We start from the raw sequence: 16,937 nt of genomic DNA, 5'->3' as shown, positions 1-16,937 counted from the left end.
TTCTCCCCAGTGTGAGCTCTTTGATGTGGCAGCAGGTGGGATGACTGAGTGAATCCCTTCCCACACACAGAGCAGGTGAGTGGCCTCTCCCCAGTGTGACGACATTGATGAGTTTCCAGCACAGATGGGGATCTGAATCCTTTCCCACAGTGCCCACATTTTCAGGTGCAGGCGTCCTTGAGACTCTCCAGGTTTCATAATCAGTTGAAGCCTCGTCCACAGCAAAAACGTGCAGGATTTCTCTCCGCTCTGAATGGTGCGATGTTTTATCAGGCTGTGTAATTGGTTAACACCAGAGCGGCACGGTGGTGCAGTGGTTAGCACTGCTGCCTAGGGTGCGGAGGACCCGGGTTCGATGCCGGCTCCTTGTCTGTGTGGAGTTGCACATTGCCTCCATGTCTGCGTGGGTCTCATCCCCCCCAACCCAAAGTTGTGCAGGTTAGGTCGATTGGTCGCACTAAATTGCCCCTTAATTGGACAGAATAATTGAGTATTCTAAATTTATAAAACAAAGTAATTGGTTGATGCTTTTTCCAGTCAGTTCCTTGGAACGCATTTACCCAGGTGTCTGTGTGTCTTGGTGCTTTAAAATCTCTTGAGACAGACAAACATTTCTACTTCTAGGTTCAAAGTCCGATGATATTCAGGTCCCAAGGAATCGAGTGACTTTGTCAGACCCAGATGCGAGATTTACTTTCAGATTTCTGTCTGTAAATCCTCACTTTCTAATGTACTGTAAAAGGAGATTATAAATATCATCACTGTCAAATAAAATAGAAATTCAGAAGACAATTCTAGTTTCAATGGAATATTTTTCCTCCCTCGTTCCCCTAAAGCTGTAAATTTCCATCCCACATACTCCCTCCATTCTCACTCTGCTGTATCTAATATTAACCCATGATTAGATATATGGGGTAGTGGGGGGGAAGTTTATTTCGGCAGTGAGTGCTGATGACTTGGAACTCACTACCTAGTGGTGCAAGTTGAGACGATAAGATTATTTGAAACTGAACGTAGAAGGGCACATGAAGGAAATAAACTTGCAGAGGTATGGTGATATCGAGGAGAAATGGGACAGCCTGAATTGTTCTGCAGAGAGTCGGCATGGACTCAAGTGACTGAATGGATTCCTTCTGTGCTGAAATAAAACTGTGAAATTATTCACAGACCTATATCAGAAGACAAGAAATAATAATAAATGGCTTAACCCCTTTAATGTGAACATTATGAAAGAGACCATTCTTTTAGCCAGACAAATAAATATGTCAAGCTGAGGGAGCAAAGGATGTCAATGTCTTTCAGAGAGAGAGACAGAGAGACCTGGGCCAAGCTTTTCAGAGTCTGCACCCTCCCTGGATTCGCTTCCTTTCCTTCAGTTGCTGCAAGTCACCAATGTCCCCCCAGAATGAGAAAGGAAATGGAAAGGGGGAAACACTGAGCTCCCAGATGAGGAGGAAGTTTTAGTCTGAAACTCATTGTCCAACCTCCGAATTGTGACGTCACAATGAAGCCCTGCCTGAATCAACCAATACCAAATCACTCAGCTCCACGGTGACGTCTGCGGGTTCCAGTGCGCAGTCCCGTCCCCATTGTTCCCCCTCCCCCGACACCTCCTCCAGACACGGATTCCAGGCAACCGGCTGACGGCTCCCGCCAGAGCGAGAAGCCTCTCGGTGATCTCCGCCCAGGTCCGGGACTGCGCATGTTCAAGGGGCGGGTTGGTGCGCATGTGCGGGGAGGCCCCGCCCCTTGACCCTCATGCAGAAATATTGACCAATGGCAAACTGGGAGGACCGGAAGGCCTCTTCACCGCCTGCCAATCAGAGTTCCTTCATTGTCTACCTGCAGACTTTGGAAATTGAGCTTGTTAACCTGCTCATTCCTGCCCAGCAAAGCTGCTGCTCCTCACTCTGAATGAGCTTGAGCTTCACACCTCCCGTCTCCAACATCTGTGAGTAAAACACTTTATTTTCTCCCCCTTTCCATTTCTTTTCTCATTCTCACCTTCAATTGGTCACTTGCAGCAACTGAAGGGAAAGGAAGTGAATCCAGGGAGGGTGCAGACTCTGGAAAGCTTGGCCCAGGTCTCTCTCTCTCAAAGACATTGACATCCTTTGCTCCCTCAGTTTGACACATTTATTTGTCTGGCTAAAAGGATGGTATCTTTCCCAATGCTCACAGCTCTGTCACTCCGCCCCTCCGAATCCGCTCCCTGAAGACGATGTATGGGGTAGTTTTTGGCGACTAGGTATTGGGGAATGAGAGAGGAAAAAATGTTCCATAGAAACAAAAGTTGTCGGTTATGAATTTCTATCCTTCACTTTTGTAAACTCGTTTTGTAAACTCCTTTTATAGGATATTAGAAGAGGAGGAATTACAGACAGAAATCTCAAACGTAACCTCTCGATGTGACGGAGTCACTCTATTCCTTGGGACCTGAATATCATCAGCCTTTGAATCTAGAAGGAGAAATGTTTGTCTGTTCTGTCGGCTTCAAAATATTTTAGCCATCAGTGTGACTGGAAAAGCACCGAGACACACACACCCGAGTGAGAGTGTTCCAGAGCACTGACTGTGGAAAGAGCTTTAACCGGTTACACAGCCTGAAAAAAAGATCACACCATTCACAGCGGGGAGAGACCGTACACGTGTTCTGTGCAGGAGGCGTCAACTGCTTGTCTGACCTGGAGAGACACGAGGAGACCCAAAACATGGAGAAACCGTGGAAATGTGGGAACTGTGGGAAGGAATTCAGATCCACATCTGTACTGGAAGCTCATCGACGCATTCACACTGGGGAGAGGCCCTTTACCTGCTCTGTGTGTGGGAAGGGATTTGCTGTGTTATCCAACCTGCGGGCACACCAGCGAATTCACACCGGCGAGAAGCCATTCAGCTGCTCTCAATGTGGGAAGAGATTCAGTGATTCATCCAACCTGCGGAATCATCAGCTAATTCACACTGGGGAGCGACTGTTCACCTGCTCTCAGTGTGGGAAGAGATTCACTCAGTTATCCCAGCTGAAGAGTCACCAACGGGTTCATACTGGCGAGAAGCCATTCACCTGCTCTCTGTGTGGGAAGGGATTCACTGAGTTATCCAGCCTGAAGAAACATCAGCGAGTTCACACTGGAGAGAGGCCATTCACCTGCTCTCAGTGTGGGAAGGGATTCCGTGTTTCATCCGTACTAGTGAAACACCAGCGACTTCACACTGGAGAGAGGCCATTCACCTGCTCTGCTTGTGGGAAGGGATTTACTGAGCTATCCATATTGAAGAAACACCAGCGAGTTCACACAGGGGAGAGGCCATACACCTGCTCTCAGTGTGGGAAGAGATTCACTCGGTCAGACACCCTGCAGTCACATGAGCGAATACACACTGGGGAGAGGCCATGCAAATGCCCTCAGTGTGGGAAGGCATTCTATGTTTCAACCAGCCTATGGTCACATCAGCGAGTTCACACTGGGGAGAGGCCGTTCACCTGCTCTCAGTGTGGGAAAGGATTTATTCACTCATCCAGCCTGCGGTCACAACAACGACTTCACACCGGATAAAGGCCACTCGTGCCCACAGCCTGGGAAGGAAATCTGTGATTCATCGCAGCTGCTGATTCGCCAAGTTCACAATTGATTACAGTGGTTGGATTCTGTTATTGTTTCTGCTTCAATTACATCCAGGACTGCATTTTGTTCATTCTGACAGTTGGCCAATGGGGATGGTCAGACGGTTTCTTTCTGCTGGACTGCCGGTCTCACGAGGTTGCCTCCAGTGGGCTGATGCTCTTTGAGACTTGTTGCAATTGCCTGGTTCTAAATTTCACGAGGATCACAGACTGAAAGAGTGTTTGTAAGTTTGAAGATATTTAGTTCCCATTTCTGTTTGGAACCCCCAAAGCTTGCCACCTTGCCATGGAGATGGTCTGTGGTGGTTATATGTTTTTTTCTGTTTAATTTATTTGGGTGTTCTTCACAGAAGAAAACTATGAGGGTATGAAATAAATGAATGAAAATTGCTTATTGTCACAAGTAGGCTTCAAATGAAGTTACTGTGAAAAGCCCCTAGTCGCCACATTCCGGTGCCTGTTCGGGGAGGCTGGTAGGGGAATTGAACTGTGCTGCTGGCCTGCCTTGGCCTGCTTTCAAAGCCAGCGATTTAGCCCTGTGCTAAACAGCCCCCTCGGAGGGGCAAGTTGTTTGAGGTGGATTGGGAAACCGGGATTAGCTAATATTAAAGGAAATATGACATATTTACCAGCTGGTCAGTTAGCTCAGTTGGCTGGTTCATGATGCGGAGCGACGCCAACAGCATGGGTTCAATTCCCCTACAGAGGTTATTGATGAAGGCCCTGCCTTCTCAACATTGCCTCTCACCTGAAGTGTGGTGACCCTCAAGTAAGTAATCACCAGTAAGCTCTCTCTCTCTCAAAGGGGAGAGCAGCCCATGGTCCTTTGGTGACTTTCATTTTACAGAATACAACAAGATTCCTTTAAGGATCACAAATCAAAGTTAAAGATCCCATTAGATCAAAGGAAGCAGCTCTTGAAGTGGCCAAAACAGTAGTAAGCCTGAGGATTGGGAACTTGTTTCGAATTCAGCAAAGGAGGACAAAGAAACTGATAAAGAAAAAATAGAATATGAGAGCAAACTGGGGAGAAACATAAAAACCCACTGGAAAAGCTCCGATAGGAATGTGAAAAGGAAAAGATTAGCAAAGACCAACATGGGTCCATTCCAGGCAGAGACAGGAGAGTTTATAATGGAGAATAAGAAAATGGCAGAGAAACTAAACAATGTGTGTCTGTCTTCATGGAGGAACATACAGAAAATTGTTCAAAAACTCAAGGGAACCAAGGAACTGGTATTCAAGAGGGACTGAAAGAGATTAGTATTAGTAACAAAGTAGTATTGGAGAAATTAATGTGGGTTGAAAGTTAATAAATCCCACAAAGTTGATGCTCTACATCCCAGAGTGCTGAAAGATGTGGCTGTAGAGATAGTGGATACATTGGTGATCATCTTTCAAAGATTCTACAGATTCTGGAATGGTTCCTGCAGGTTGGAAGGTGGTAAATGTAACCCCACTATTTAAGGAGGGAGAGAGTAAACAGGGAACCACAGACGCATTAGCCTGACATCAGTAGGAGGGAAAATGCTACAATCTATTATAAAGGATGTGATAACAGACGATTTAGGAGCAGGAGTAGGCCACTCGGCCCCTCGAGCCTGCTCCACCATTCAATAAGTTCACGGCTGCTCTGATTGTAACTTCCAATCCACATTCCCGCTACCCTCCCGATAACCTTTCACCCTCTTGCTTACCAAGAATCTATCCAGCTCTGCCTTCAAAATATTCACAGACTCTGCTTCCACTGCCCTTTGAGGAAGAGTGCTCCAAAGACTCACGACCCTCAGAGAGAAAAAAGTTCTCCTCTGCCTTAAATGGGCAAGTTATTACTTTTAAAGTGACTCCAATTTCTAGATTCTTCCACAAGAGGAAACATCCTTTCCACATCCACCCTGTCAAGGCCCCTCAGGATCTTTTACGGTTCAATCAAGTCACCTAAACTCCATCGGACACAAGGCCAGCCCGTCCAATCATTCCTCATAAGACCAGCCTCCAATTCCAGGTACGAGTCCAGTAAACCTTCTCTGAACTGCTTCCAACACATTGACATCATTCCTTAAATGAGAGCAATACTGTACACAGTGCTCCAGATGTGGTCTCACCAATGTCCTTTGTAACTGAAGCATAACCTCCCTACTTTTGTATTCAATTCCCCTCACAATAAACAATAACATTCTATTAGCTTTCCTAATTACTTGCTGTACCTGTATACTCGCCTTTTGTGATTCATGCTCTTGGACACCCAGATCCCTCTGAATCTCAGAGCTCTGCAATCTCTCACCGTTTAGATTATAAGCTTTTTTTATTCTTTCTACCAAGATGGACAATTTCACATTTTTCCCTCATTATGCTCCATTTGGCAGATTTTTCCCCACTCACTTAACCTACCTATATCACTTTAGTCTCCTTATGTCCCATTCACAATTTACTTTCCTTCCTATCTTTGTTACAATTGGAACATAGGAGCAGGACTTGGTTATTCAGCCCGTCGACCTGCTCCACCATTCAATACGATCATGGCTGATCATCCACTTCAATGCCTTTCCCCCCACACTATCCCCATATCCCTTTGTGTAGGGGCTGGTTTAGCACAGTGGGCTAAAACAGCTGGCTCATAAAGCAGGATAAGGCCAGCAGCGAGGGTTCCATCCCCGTACCAGCCTCCCCAAACAGGTGCCAGAATGTGGCGATTAGGGGCTTTTCACAGTAACTTCATTTGAAGCCTACTTGTGACAATAAGCGATTTTTGTTTCATTTCATGTTATTGGGATTTAGAAATCTGTGTCTCTGCTTTAAACACACTCAATGACTGAGCTTCCACAGCCCTCTGGGGTAGAGAATTCCAAAGACTCACAACCATCTGAGTAAAGAAATGTCTCCTCTGAGACTGGTCCTAAATGGCTTCCCCCTTATTTTGAAATTCTGTCCCCTGGTTCTAGACTCTCCAAACGGGGGAAACATCTCACCTGCACCTGTTACCAATTATTTTTGGCTATCCTCAACAGACACAGAATACAAAGCAGCTGATAAATGTGAAGAACAGATGATGAATGCTGCAGCATCGATAGCAACCTGTCTGACCATCAAGAGAAGAATTCTGCTGTCAGAGCCAGGCAACTACAGATCACTGAATTGTTGAAGCTTTTCTTGTGTAATCTTGGAGGCCGCCCCGGTCTTTGGAAATCTAGGAATGGGTAAATTTATGCTCGCGACTGTGACATGTGAGACTAAAATGGACTACACTCGTGTGTATGTTTGCCTGTTGAAAAATGTAAAATGTTATTATAGAGTACAAGTTGCATGTAATCATAAGAAATGTTTAAAATTTTAAAAGTTTTTAGAAAAATAAAGCCATCTGCGTACATCGCTGGTTCATTTTTTTTGAAGGGGGAGGTGTGACGATTGGAAGATTTTTGGAAAATTTGATTATAAATGTATTGGGCAATTTAAGGGTTAAAAGCGTGGGGTTAGAGTGTGATTCACTGCAAAATTATAGAGAGCAGTTTTTGGAGAAAGGTTTGGAGAGAGAAGTTCAATTTTGGGCCCACAATTCTCCCACAGTGAGATAGATTGAGATCTGTATCTTTCTTTTCCTGTTGTTTAATGGGAGATTGAGTAGTAATGTTTAAATGGGTAATTGTAAGCTGTTGTTTTGGGTGTGAAGTTAAAAAGTTTAATATTGTAGCCACAATAAAGTTTTATTTTAAAAATAACCACGCCCTATTTCTTCATGCGATCATTCCTGGAGTGAATCATTCCTTCCGCACAGTCACACAAATAGACTGAAATATTGGGGTTTTGGTCCAGTATCCTAGCCACTGTTGGGGTCTGGTCTGGGATCGGAATAGTGACCGATGTAACAATTGGTTGGTGGCCCATTTTCCAGTCAGTCCTCCAGCACCTTCCTGTCTCTCTATTACTGCGACGCCCATGGCAGTTTCCCAACTGGGACACAGGCCCCGTTATTCTCAGCTAAATTCATCCCTCAGCTCTGTCGCCCGGCTGTCATTGATATGAGCAACAGAGACAGAAAGGTGCAGAGGAGCAAGTGGGAAGTTAAAACTTGTGGCTCAAAATCAATACTTCAACATTTGTCAGTGAAATCCATGTTATTTATACTGGGTTTTTAATTATTAGATTTAGGCATCGGAGGCAAAGGGTGGAGGGTTTTAAAGCGTAACTTTTCCTTTCTAACTAGAATCCGCCATGGCTCAGGGGGCAGCACTATCACCTCTGGGTCAGAAGGTTAAGACCCAGTTAGGGACCTGTGGGCAAAAACCAGTTCCAACATTCCTGGTCCCAGCACTGAGTGAATGCTGCACTGTCAGAACAGCTTTCTTTCAAATAAGATATTAAACTGAGGCCCTGTCTCCCCCTGCCCCCGCCCCGCCCCCCCACCCACCCCCACCCCACACCCCCCCCCCCACACCCCACCCTCCCCCGCCCCCCCACTTTGAAGAAGAGCAGGGGAGTTATCCCCGGTGTCCCGGTCAATATTTATCCCTCAATCAACATCACTAAAACCAGATCATCTGCTCATTATCATTTGGTGTGTGGGATCCTGCTGTGTGGAAATTGGCCGCTGCGCTTCCTACATTACAACAGTGACTACACTTCAAAAGAACTTCATTGGCTGTAAAGCACTTTGGGACGTTCTGTGGTTGTGAAAGGCGCTATAGACATGTAAGTTTTTTAATTGAAGGTTTATGTTATCTGATCTTGTTATCTGGAACTTAATTGATTTGAGCCACACCCAACTTGCGATTTAATAAATTCACTTTGGTTCAGACAAGACTTTAACCAATTAAGACAAAATCAAAATTCTCTGGATAGTAAATTTAAAAATAAGTTTATTAAATGAAAAAAGTTTACTGAATAACTTTAACACATTGACTTTTCCAACTTCATGTGGGTGATCAGTCTGTAGAAGCGTAACCCTCTCTGGCTCCTTTGACAGTAATTCTTGTAGAATTCAGCCTCTGGAGTCTGGCTCCTCATTTGACAGTAATTTCTTTGGAACTCGACCTCGGGAGTCTTCAGTACTTGGCCAGCAAGGAAGATCTTCAGAACCTCTACTTTTATCCCCAAAGTGACCATTACCTCACGTCAGAGTTGGGTCTGTTGTAACATGATAATTGGTCAATTTGGTCACTAGATTAATTTAATTGGATCCCCAATTACTGACACCTTCTCATTATCTCAGACAGGAATACAATAGAACTGTTTCATACTATCCCTTTATCTGATTCTCTACAATCCCTTATTCATACAGTTTCAAATGTTGAGGCTAATCAGAGCTTGAAGGTCTCTCTTGTCAGTACATTTGTCCTTATTGCACTTTCTTTATACACAGCAATTAACCTTTGACATTTTTACAGCAAATGAGAATCGGGGCACGATCGAATGGCCACGATGCGCAAGGCGCGAATCCAAGTGCGCCAGTTAGATCGCAGGAGAGTCCGAAATTGGGCACCAAGAGGCAAACGGTTTCTGATCTAACCGGCCTATTCCCACTGGCCGGATTAAGGCCAATCTCCATCCCGTTAACGGGAAGGACCCCCTATCTAAAGGCAAAGCTTGATTTAAGCGACTCCATAGCCGGTCACATGGACGCCGATGAGTATTGGCCCCACACAGACATGGGCCAGGCATCACGGTACCGGAGGGGTTCCCGGGCCATGGAGGCCCCCGAATGGTCAGGTATAGGGCAGGGTGCCCCCCCCTGGCACAGCCCCTGGGACGTGTGCATCTTGGCACCGCAAACCTGGACATTTCACACTCTGCCCACTCACTAAGATCATTCATAAAGACTGAGTCTTGATTTTGTGCAACAACCATGTCTTTCTCTCCATTTCAAATCCCCTGTGAAAATCCAAACACAGTGTATCGTGAAATTATTAGATTTAAAAAAGAACGAGTTGTTGGGATTCACTGCCTCACAATGGTGCAGGAAGGAAATTCCACTGTAACTTTCACAAGGGAACTGGACAGATTCTGGAGGAAAAGAAACTTGCCGGGCGATGGGACTAATTAGTTAATTCAAAGAGCTAGCATGGGAACAATGGGCGGGATGGCCTCTTTCTGTGCTGACTGAGACTCGTTTGCATTTGAAGAAAGTGGGAAATACCTGGAAGCCACTTCCTACGATGCGGGTAGAAGCAGAGATAATGGAAAGTCTCCCAAAGGAAATTAGATGGGCTTTTCAGGGAAATAAACTGACGGATACGGGAATAGGACGGGGCAATGGTTTGATCTACAGAGATCTACAAGATGTGAATCTTTGGAATTCTCTACCCCAGAGGGCTGTGGGAGCTCAGTCATTGAGTGTGTTTAAAGCAGAGACTGACAGATTTCTGAATCCCAATAACACAAAGGGATATGGGGATAGTGTGGGGAAAGGCATTGAAGTGGATGATCAGCCATGATCGTATTGAACGGTGGAGCAGGCTCGACGGGCTGAATGGCCAATTCCTGCTCCTATGTTTCAATGATACAAAAGTAAGCAGGAAAGTAAATTATGAAGAGGACATAAGGAGGTTAAAAAGGTAGATGTTAAATGAGTGAAACAAGATCTGCCAAATGGAGAATAATGTAGGAAAATGTGTAATTGTCCATGTTGGGCAGAAGAATAAAAAAGTTTATTATCTAAATGGTGAGAGATTGCAGATATCCGAGACTCAGAGGGATCTGGATGTCCACGAGCATGAATCACAAAAGGCGAGTATACAGGTGCAGCAAGTAATTAGGAAAGCTATTAGAATGTTATTGTTCATTGTGAGGGGAATTGAAGACAAGAGTAGGGAGGTTATGCTTCAGTTGTACACAGTAGCACAAGTGGATACCACTGTGGCTTCACAGCTCCAGGGTCCGAGAATCGATTCCCCACTGGATCACTGTCTGTGGAGTCTGCACGTTCTCCCCGTGTCTGCGTGGGTTTCCTCCAGGTGCTCCGGGTTCCTCTCAGTCCAAAGATGTGCAGGTCAGGTGGTTGGCCACGATAAATTGACCTTAGTGATCTAAAAGTTAAGAAGGGCTTATTGGGTTACGGGGATAGCGCTTAAGTGGGTCGGTGCAGACTCGATGGGCTGAATGGCCCCCTTCTGCACTGTATGTTGTATGTACTATATTGGTGAGACCATATCTGGAGCACTGTGTACAGTATTACTCTAATTTAAGGAATGATGTAAATGTGTTGGAAGCAGTTCAGAGAAGGTTTACTGGACTCATACCCGGAATTGGAGGCTGGTCTTGTGAGGAATGATTGGACAGGCTGGGCTTGTGTCCGATGGAGGTTTGGTGACTTGATTGAACCGTATAAGATGCTGAGGGACCTTGACAGGGTGGCTGTGGAAAGGATGTTTCCTCTTGTGGGAGAATCTAGAAATTGGAGTCACTTCAAAAGTAATAACTTGTCCATTTAAGGCAGAGGAGAACTTTATCTCTCAGAGGGTTGGGAGACTTTGGAACTCTCTTCCTCAAAGGGCAGTGGAAGCAGAGTCTTTGAATATTTTTGAGGCAAAGATGGATAGATTCTTGAAAATCAAGGGGGTGAAAGTTTATCAGGGGTAGGTGGGAATAAGACCACACTAAGACCATAAGGAATAGGAGTAGGCCATTCGGCCCTTCCAGCCTGCACCACATTTCAACAGGATCATGGCTGAAACCAACATTCCTCACATTCACTTTCCGGCCCTTTCCCCATAATCCTCGGTTCCCTGACTGAGCAAGAATCTAGCTCAGCCGGGCGGCACGGTGGCACAGTGGTTAGCACTGCTGCCTCACGGCGTCAAGGTTCCAGGTTCGATCCCGGCTCTGGGTCACGGTCCATGTGGTGTTTGCACATTCTCCCAGTGTATGCATGGGTTTGGCCCACACAACCCAAGGATGTGCAGGGTAGACGGATTGGCCATGCTAAATTGTCCCTTAATTGGAAAAAAATGAATTGGGCACTCTAAATTTACATTTAAAAAAACAAATTGAGATAAAAAATCTATCTCAGCCTTAAATATACACAAGGACTCTGTCCCCACAACTCTCTCAGTTCTAAAGACTCTCAGAAGAAATTCCTCCTCATCTCAGTCTTAAATTGACATCTCTTTATTCTGAGACTCTGCCCTCTGGTCAACTCTCCCATGAGGGAAACATCCTCTCAGCATTTACCCTGTCAAACCCCTTAAGAATCCTGGATGTTTCAATGAGATCACCTCTCATTCTTCTAAATTCCAATGAGTAGAGTCCAAACCTGTTAAACCTTTGCCCCGAAGACAATCCCTCCATAACGGGGATCATCACAGTGAACCTTCTCTAAACAGCCTCCAATGAAATAATATCTTTCCTTAAATAAGGGGACCAAAACTGCTCTCAGTTCTCCAGATGTGGTCTCACCAGCACCTTGTACAGCTGCAGCAAGACTTCCCGACTCTTATACTCCAACCCCCTTGGAATCAGGGCCAACATTCCATTAGCCTTCCTGATTACCTGCTGCACCTGTCCGCTAGCTTTCTGTGTTTCGTGCACAAGTTCCCCCAAGTCCCTTTGTGCTGCAGCTTTCTGTAGTTTTTCGCCATTTAAATAATACTGTTCTTTTGTTCTCCCTTCCAAAATGAACTTCACATTTTCCCACATTATGCTCCATGTGGCAACCTTTTGTCCACTTGCTTAACCTCTCAATATCTCTTTGCAAACTGTTAGTATCCCCCTCGCAACTTGCCTTTTCATCTATTTTGTGTTGTCTGTAAATTTGGGCACAGTACGTTCGCTTCCTTCCTCCAAGTCATTAATATAAATTGTACACAGTTGCGGTCCCAGCACTGATCCCTGTGGAACCCCACTGGTTACAGGTCACCAACCTTAAAAAGAACCCCTTATCCCCAATCGCTGTTTCCTGCTCATTAGCCAATTCTCTATCCACGCCAACCCCATGTGTTCTTATCTCATGACTTAATGTTTTGTGAGGTACCTTGTCAAAGGCCTTCTGGAAGGTTAAATACAACACATCTACTGGTCCCCCTCTATCCACTCTGGTTGAAACTTCCTCGAAACACTCTGATAAATTAGTCAGACACAGTTTCCCTTTCACAAAGCTATGCTGACTCTGCTTGATTAGATTATGATTTTCTCAATGTGCTGCTATTACTTCCTAATAATTGATTCCAACATTTTTTTCAACAATAAATGTTAGGCTGATCGTCGTATAGTGTCTCGTTTTTGCCTCCCTCCCATTCTGAATCGGCGGGTTGTCACATTGGCAGTTTTCCAATCCTCTGGTACTTCTCCAGAATCCAAGGATGTTTGGAACATTACAATCAATGCATCCACTATCTCTGTAGACATTTCTTTTAGGATCCGAGGATGCAGCCATCCAGGGGACATATCTTATCCCCATCGGTTTGTCCAATACAACTTCTCCAGTGATGGCATTTAATTGCTCCCTCCGTATTCTTTCGTATTAATGGAATATTCGATTTATCTTCCACCATAAAGGCTCATGCAAAATATCTGTTTAACTCCTCTGCCATTTCCTTGTTCCCCATAACTGACACAGTGGCGTGGAGGCACAGTGGTTAGTACTGTTGCTTCACAGCTCCAGGGACCCGGGTTCAATTCTCGGTTTGGGTCACTGTCTGTGCGGAGTCTGCACGTTCTCCCCAAAACTGCGTGGGTTTCCTCCGGGTGCTCCGGTTTCCTCCCACAAGTCCCAAAAGACGTGCTTGTTAGGTGAATTGGACATTCTGAATTCTCCCTCTGTGTACCTGAACAGGTGCCGGAGTGTGGCGACTAGGGGCTTTTCACAGTAACTTCATTGCAGTGTTAATGTAAGCCTACTTGTGAAAATAATAAAGATTATTTTTATAATAAAAAATATTATTAGGCTCTCCCAAGATTTATTTTCAAAGGAGCCTCTGTGGAGTTGAGGTTTCAATTAGATCAGCCGTGAACTTACTGAATTGTGGAGCAGGCTCGAGGGGTCGAGTGGCCTGCTCCTGCTCCTAATTCGTATGTTATCACATCCTTTATAATAGATTGTAGCATTTTCCCTCCTCCTGATGTCAGGCTAATGGGTCTGTGGTTCCCGTTTTCTCTCTCTCCTTAAATAGTGGGGTTACATTTACTACCTTCCAACTTGCAGGAACCATTCCAGGATCTATAGAATTTTGAAAGATGATCACTAATGTATCCACTATCTCTACAGCCACCTCTTTCAACACTCTGGGATGGAGAGGTCAGCTTTTGGGGATTTATTAACTTTCAATACCATTAATTTCTCCAGTGCTACTTTTTCACTAATACTAATCTCTTTCAGTTCGTCGTGCTCACTGGTCCCTTGGTTCTCTCGTGTTTTGGGGATGATTTCTGTCTCTTCCTCTGTGAAGACAGACACACATTGTTTAGTTTCTCTGTCATTTCCTTATTCCCCATTATAAACTCTCCTGTCTGTCTGGAATGGACCCACATTGGTCTTTGCTAATCTTTTCCTTTTCACATTCCTATTGGAGCTTTTCCAGTCGTTTTTTGTGTTTTCCCCAGTTTGCTCTCATATTCTATTTTCTCTTTATCAGTTTCTTGGTCCTTTGCTGAATTCTAAAACAAATTCCCAATCCTCAGGCTCACTACTATTTGGGCCACTTTATGAGTCTCCTCCATTGATCTAATGGAATCTTTAACTTTTCTTGGTAGCCACGATAGCTTCATTTTGCTGTTTAATTTTTGCTTCTTAAAGGAATCAATATTTTATGTAAATAAAATGCGAGTGGTTGCCTGTCTATTGTCTATCGTCATACAAAGAACAAAGGACAGTACAGCACAGGAACAGGCCCTTCGGCCCACCAAGCCTGCTCGGATCATGATGTCTGTCTAAACTAAAACCTTCTGTGCTTCCAGGGTCTGTATCCGTCTATTCCTATCCTATTCATGTATTCGTCAAGATGCCTCTTAAACGTCACTATCGTACCTGCTTCCACGACCTCCTCCGGCAGCGAGTTCCAGGCACTCACCACCCTCGGTGTAAAAAACGTCCCTCGCACATCTCGGCTAAACTTTGCCCATATGTCACCTGGTAATTGACTTTTGCCCCTTGCACCTTAAACCTCTGTCATCTGGGAAAAAGCTTCTATCAACTCTGTCCATGCCACTCATCATTTTGTAAACTTTTATCAGGTCGTCCCTCAACCTCGTCGCTCTAGTTAAAACAATCCGAGTTTATCCAACCTCTCCTGACAGCTAATCCCCTCCAGGCCATGCAACATCCTGGTAAACCTCCTCTGTACTCTCTCCAAAGCCTCCACATCCTTTTGGTAATGTGGTGACCAGAATTGTCGGCAATATTCCACGTGTGGCCTAACTAAGGTTCTGTTCAGCTGCAGCATGACTTGCCAATTTCTATACTCAATGCCCCGACCAATGAAGACAAGCATGCCGCCTGCCTTCTTAGCTCCTTATCCACCTGCGTTGCCACTTTCAGTGATATGTTTATTGTCATTTCCCAATCTACCACAGACAACTTGCCCCTCATACCATGACAGTCTCCTTCTGCGACAACCACCCAGATAAATTAGACAAATGAAGTATGTAACCACCATAGCCCATCTTCATGGCAACATGGTTGCTTTGGGAACTAAATATCTTCCAACGTGCAAACACCTTTTCATTCTGTGCTCCTCGTCAAACTTGGAACCAGGTAATCGCAACGAGGCTCAAAAATGGTCAGCCCACCGGAGGCAGAGGTGTTAGACCGGCCGGTCCAGCAGAAAGAAACCCTCCAATCATCACCATTCACCAGATGTCAGAATGAACAAAATGCAGTCCTGGATGTCAGTGAGAGCAGAAACAATAACAACGGAGCCAACATCTGTAATTTATTGTGAACTTGTTGGAGTCACAACAGATGTGATGAATCAGAAAACCCCTCCCCACATTGAGAGCAGATGAATGGTCTCTCCCCAGAATTAACTCGCTAGTGTCTCCATCGTTGGGATGGATCATTGAATGTCTCCCCTGCTCAGAGCAGGGGAATGGCCTCTTCCAGGTGTGAACTCTCTAGTGTTCCCGCAGGGTGTATGGATATCTGAATCCCTTCTCTCACTAAGAACAGGTTAACGCCTTCTCCCCTGTGTGAACTCGCTGGTGGCTCTGCAGGTTGGATAACTGAGTGAATCCCTTCCCACACTGAGAGCAGATGAACGGCCTCTCCCCAGTGTGAACTCGCTGGTGTCTCTGCAGGTCGGATGAGTGAGGGAATCCCTTCTCACACTGAGAGCAGGTGAACGGCCTCTCCCCAGTGTGAACTCGCTGGTGTCTCTGCAAGTCGGATGATTGAGTGAATCGCTTCTCACACTGAGAGCAAATGAACGGCCTCTCCCCAGTGTGAACTCGCTGGTGTGTCCGCAGGCCGGATAACTGAGTGAAACATTTCTCACATTGAGAGCAGGTGATCGGTCTCTCCCCAGTGTGAACTCGCTGGTGTCTCCGCAGGCTCAATGAAGTAGTGAATCCCTTCTCACACTGAGAGCAGGTGAACGGCCTCTCCCCAGTGTGAACTCGCTGGTGTGTCTGCAGGACGGATAACTGAGTGAAACACTTCTCACATTGAGAGCAGGTGAACGGCCTCTCCCCAGTGTGAACTCGCTGGTGTCTCCGCAGGCTCGATGAAGTAGTGAATCCCTTCTCACACTGAGAGCATGTGAACGGCCTCTCCCCAGTGTGAACTCGCTGGTGTGTCTGCAGGACGGATAACTGAGTGAAACACTTCTCACACTGAGAGCAGGTGAACGGCCTCTCCCCAGTGTGAACTCGCTGGTGTAATTGCAGGGTGGATAACTGAATGAATCCCTTCCCACACACAGAGCAGATGAACGGCCTCTCCCCAGTGTGAATGCGCCGATGAGCTTCCAGTGCAGATGGAACCCAGAATCCCTTCCCACAGTCCCCACATTTCCATTGTTTCTCCAGGGTGGGGGTGTCCTCGTGTCTCTCCAGGTTTGTCGATCAGTTGAAGCCTCGTCCACACACAGAACACGTGTAACGTCTCTCCCACTGTGAATGGTGTGATGTTTTTTCAGGCTGCGTAACTGGTTAAAGCTCTTTCCACAGTCAGTGCTCTGGAACACTCTCACTCGGGTGTGTGTGTGTCTCGGGGCTTTTCCAGCCACACTGATGTTTTGAAGCGGACAGAAAAGACAAACATTTCTCCTTCTCGATTCAAAGTCCGGTGATATTCAGTTCCAAGGAATTGAGAGACTCAGTCAGATTGAGACGTGACGTTTGAGATTTCTGTCTGTAATTCCTCCTCCTCTAATATTCTGTAAAAACA

At 45.6% G+C, this 16,937-nt stretch overlaps 2 protein-coding genes across 3 annotated transcripts; one reads left to right on the top strand and one right to left on the bottom strand.

Moving 5' to 3' along the window:
• Positions 1 to 1,400: 1,400 nt before the first annotated feature.
• On the top strand, positions 1,401 to 7,341 carry LOC140420400 (uncharacterized). Of its 2 annotated transcripts, XR_011946342.1 has the most exons (3): positions 1,401 to 1,951; positions 2,356 to 3,849; positions 6,634 to 7,341. XR_011946342.1 is itself a non-coding variant. In XM_072504412.1 (2 exons), exon 2 carries the CDS (start codon positions 2,712 to 2,714, stop codon positions 3,555 to 3,557), a length of 846 nt encoding a protein of 281 aa, XP_072360513.1. In that variant the 5' UTR covers positions 1,401 to 1,951; positions 2,356 to 2,711; the 3' UTR covers positions 3,558 to 7,341. The 2 variants fall into 2 exon arrangements, 1 of the variants encoding a protein (XP_072360513.1); XM_072504412.1 differs by having other exon boundaries at positions 2,356 to 7,341.
• An 8,121-nt stretch (positions 7,342 to 15,462) lies between these two features.
• Positions 15,463 to 16,612, bottom strand: LOC140418017 (uncharacterized; the record flags this gene model as incomplete). The annotated part of the gene is made up of 1 exon (XM_072501448.1): positions 15,463 to 16,612. A coding segment is annotated over one exon (903 nt), but the record flags the coding sequence as incomplete, so codon positions are not given.
• Positions 16,613 to 16,937: the final 325 nt, after the last annotated feature.

The sequence above is a fragment of the Scyliorhinus torazame genome, chromosome 5 (assembly GCF_047496885.1).
Source record: "Scyliorhinus torazame isolate Kashiwa2021f chromosome 5, sScyTor2.1, whole genome shotgun sequence".
Lineage (NCBI taxonomy): Eukaryota > Metazoa > Chordata > Chondrichthyes > Carcharhiniformes > Scyliorhinidae > Scyliorhinus > Scyliorhinus torazame.
This window is presented reverse-complemented; position numbering and strand designations above follow the sequence as displayed.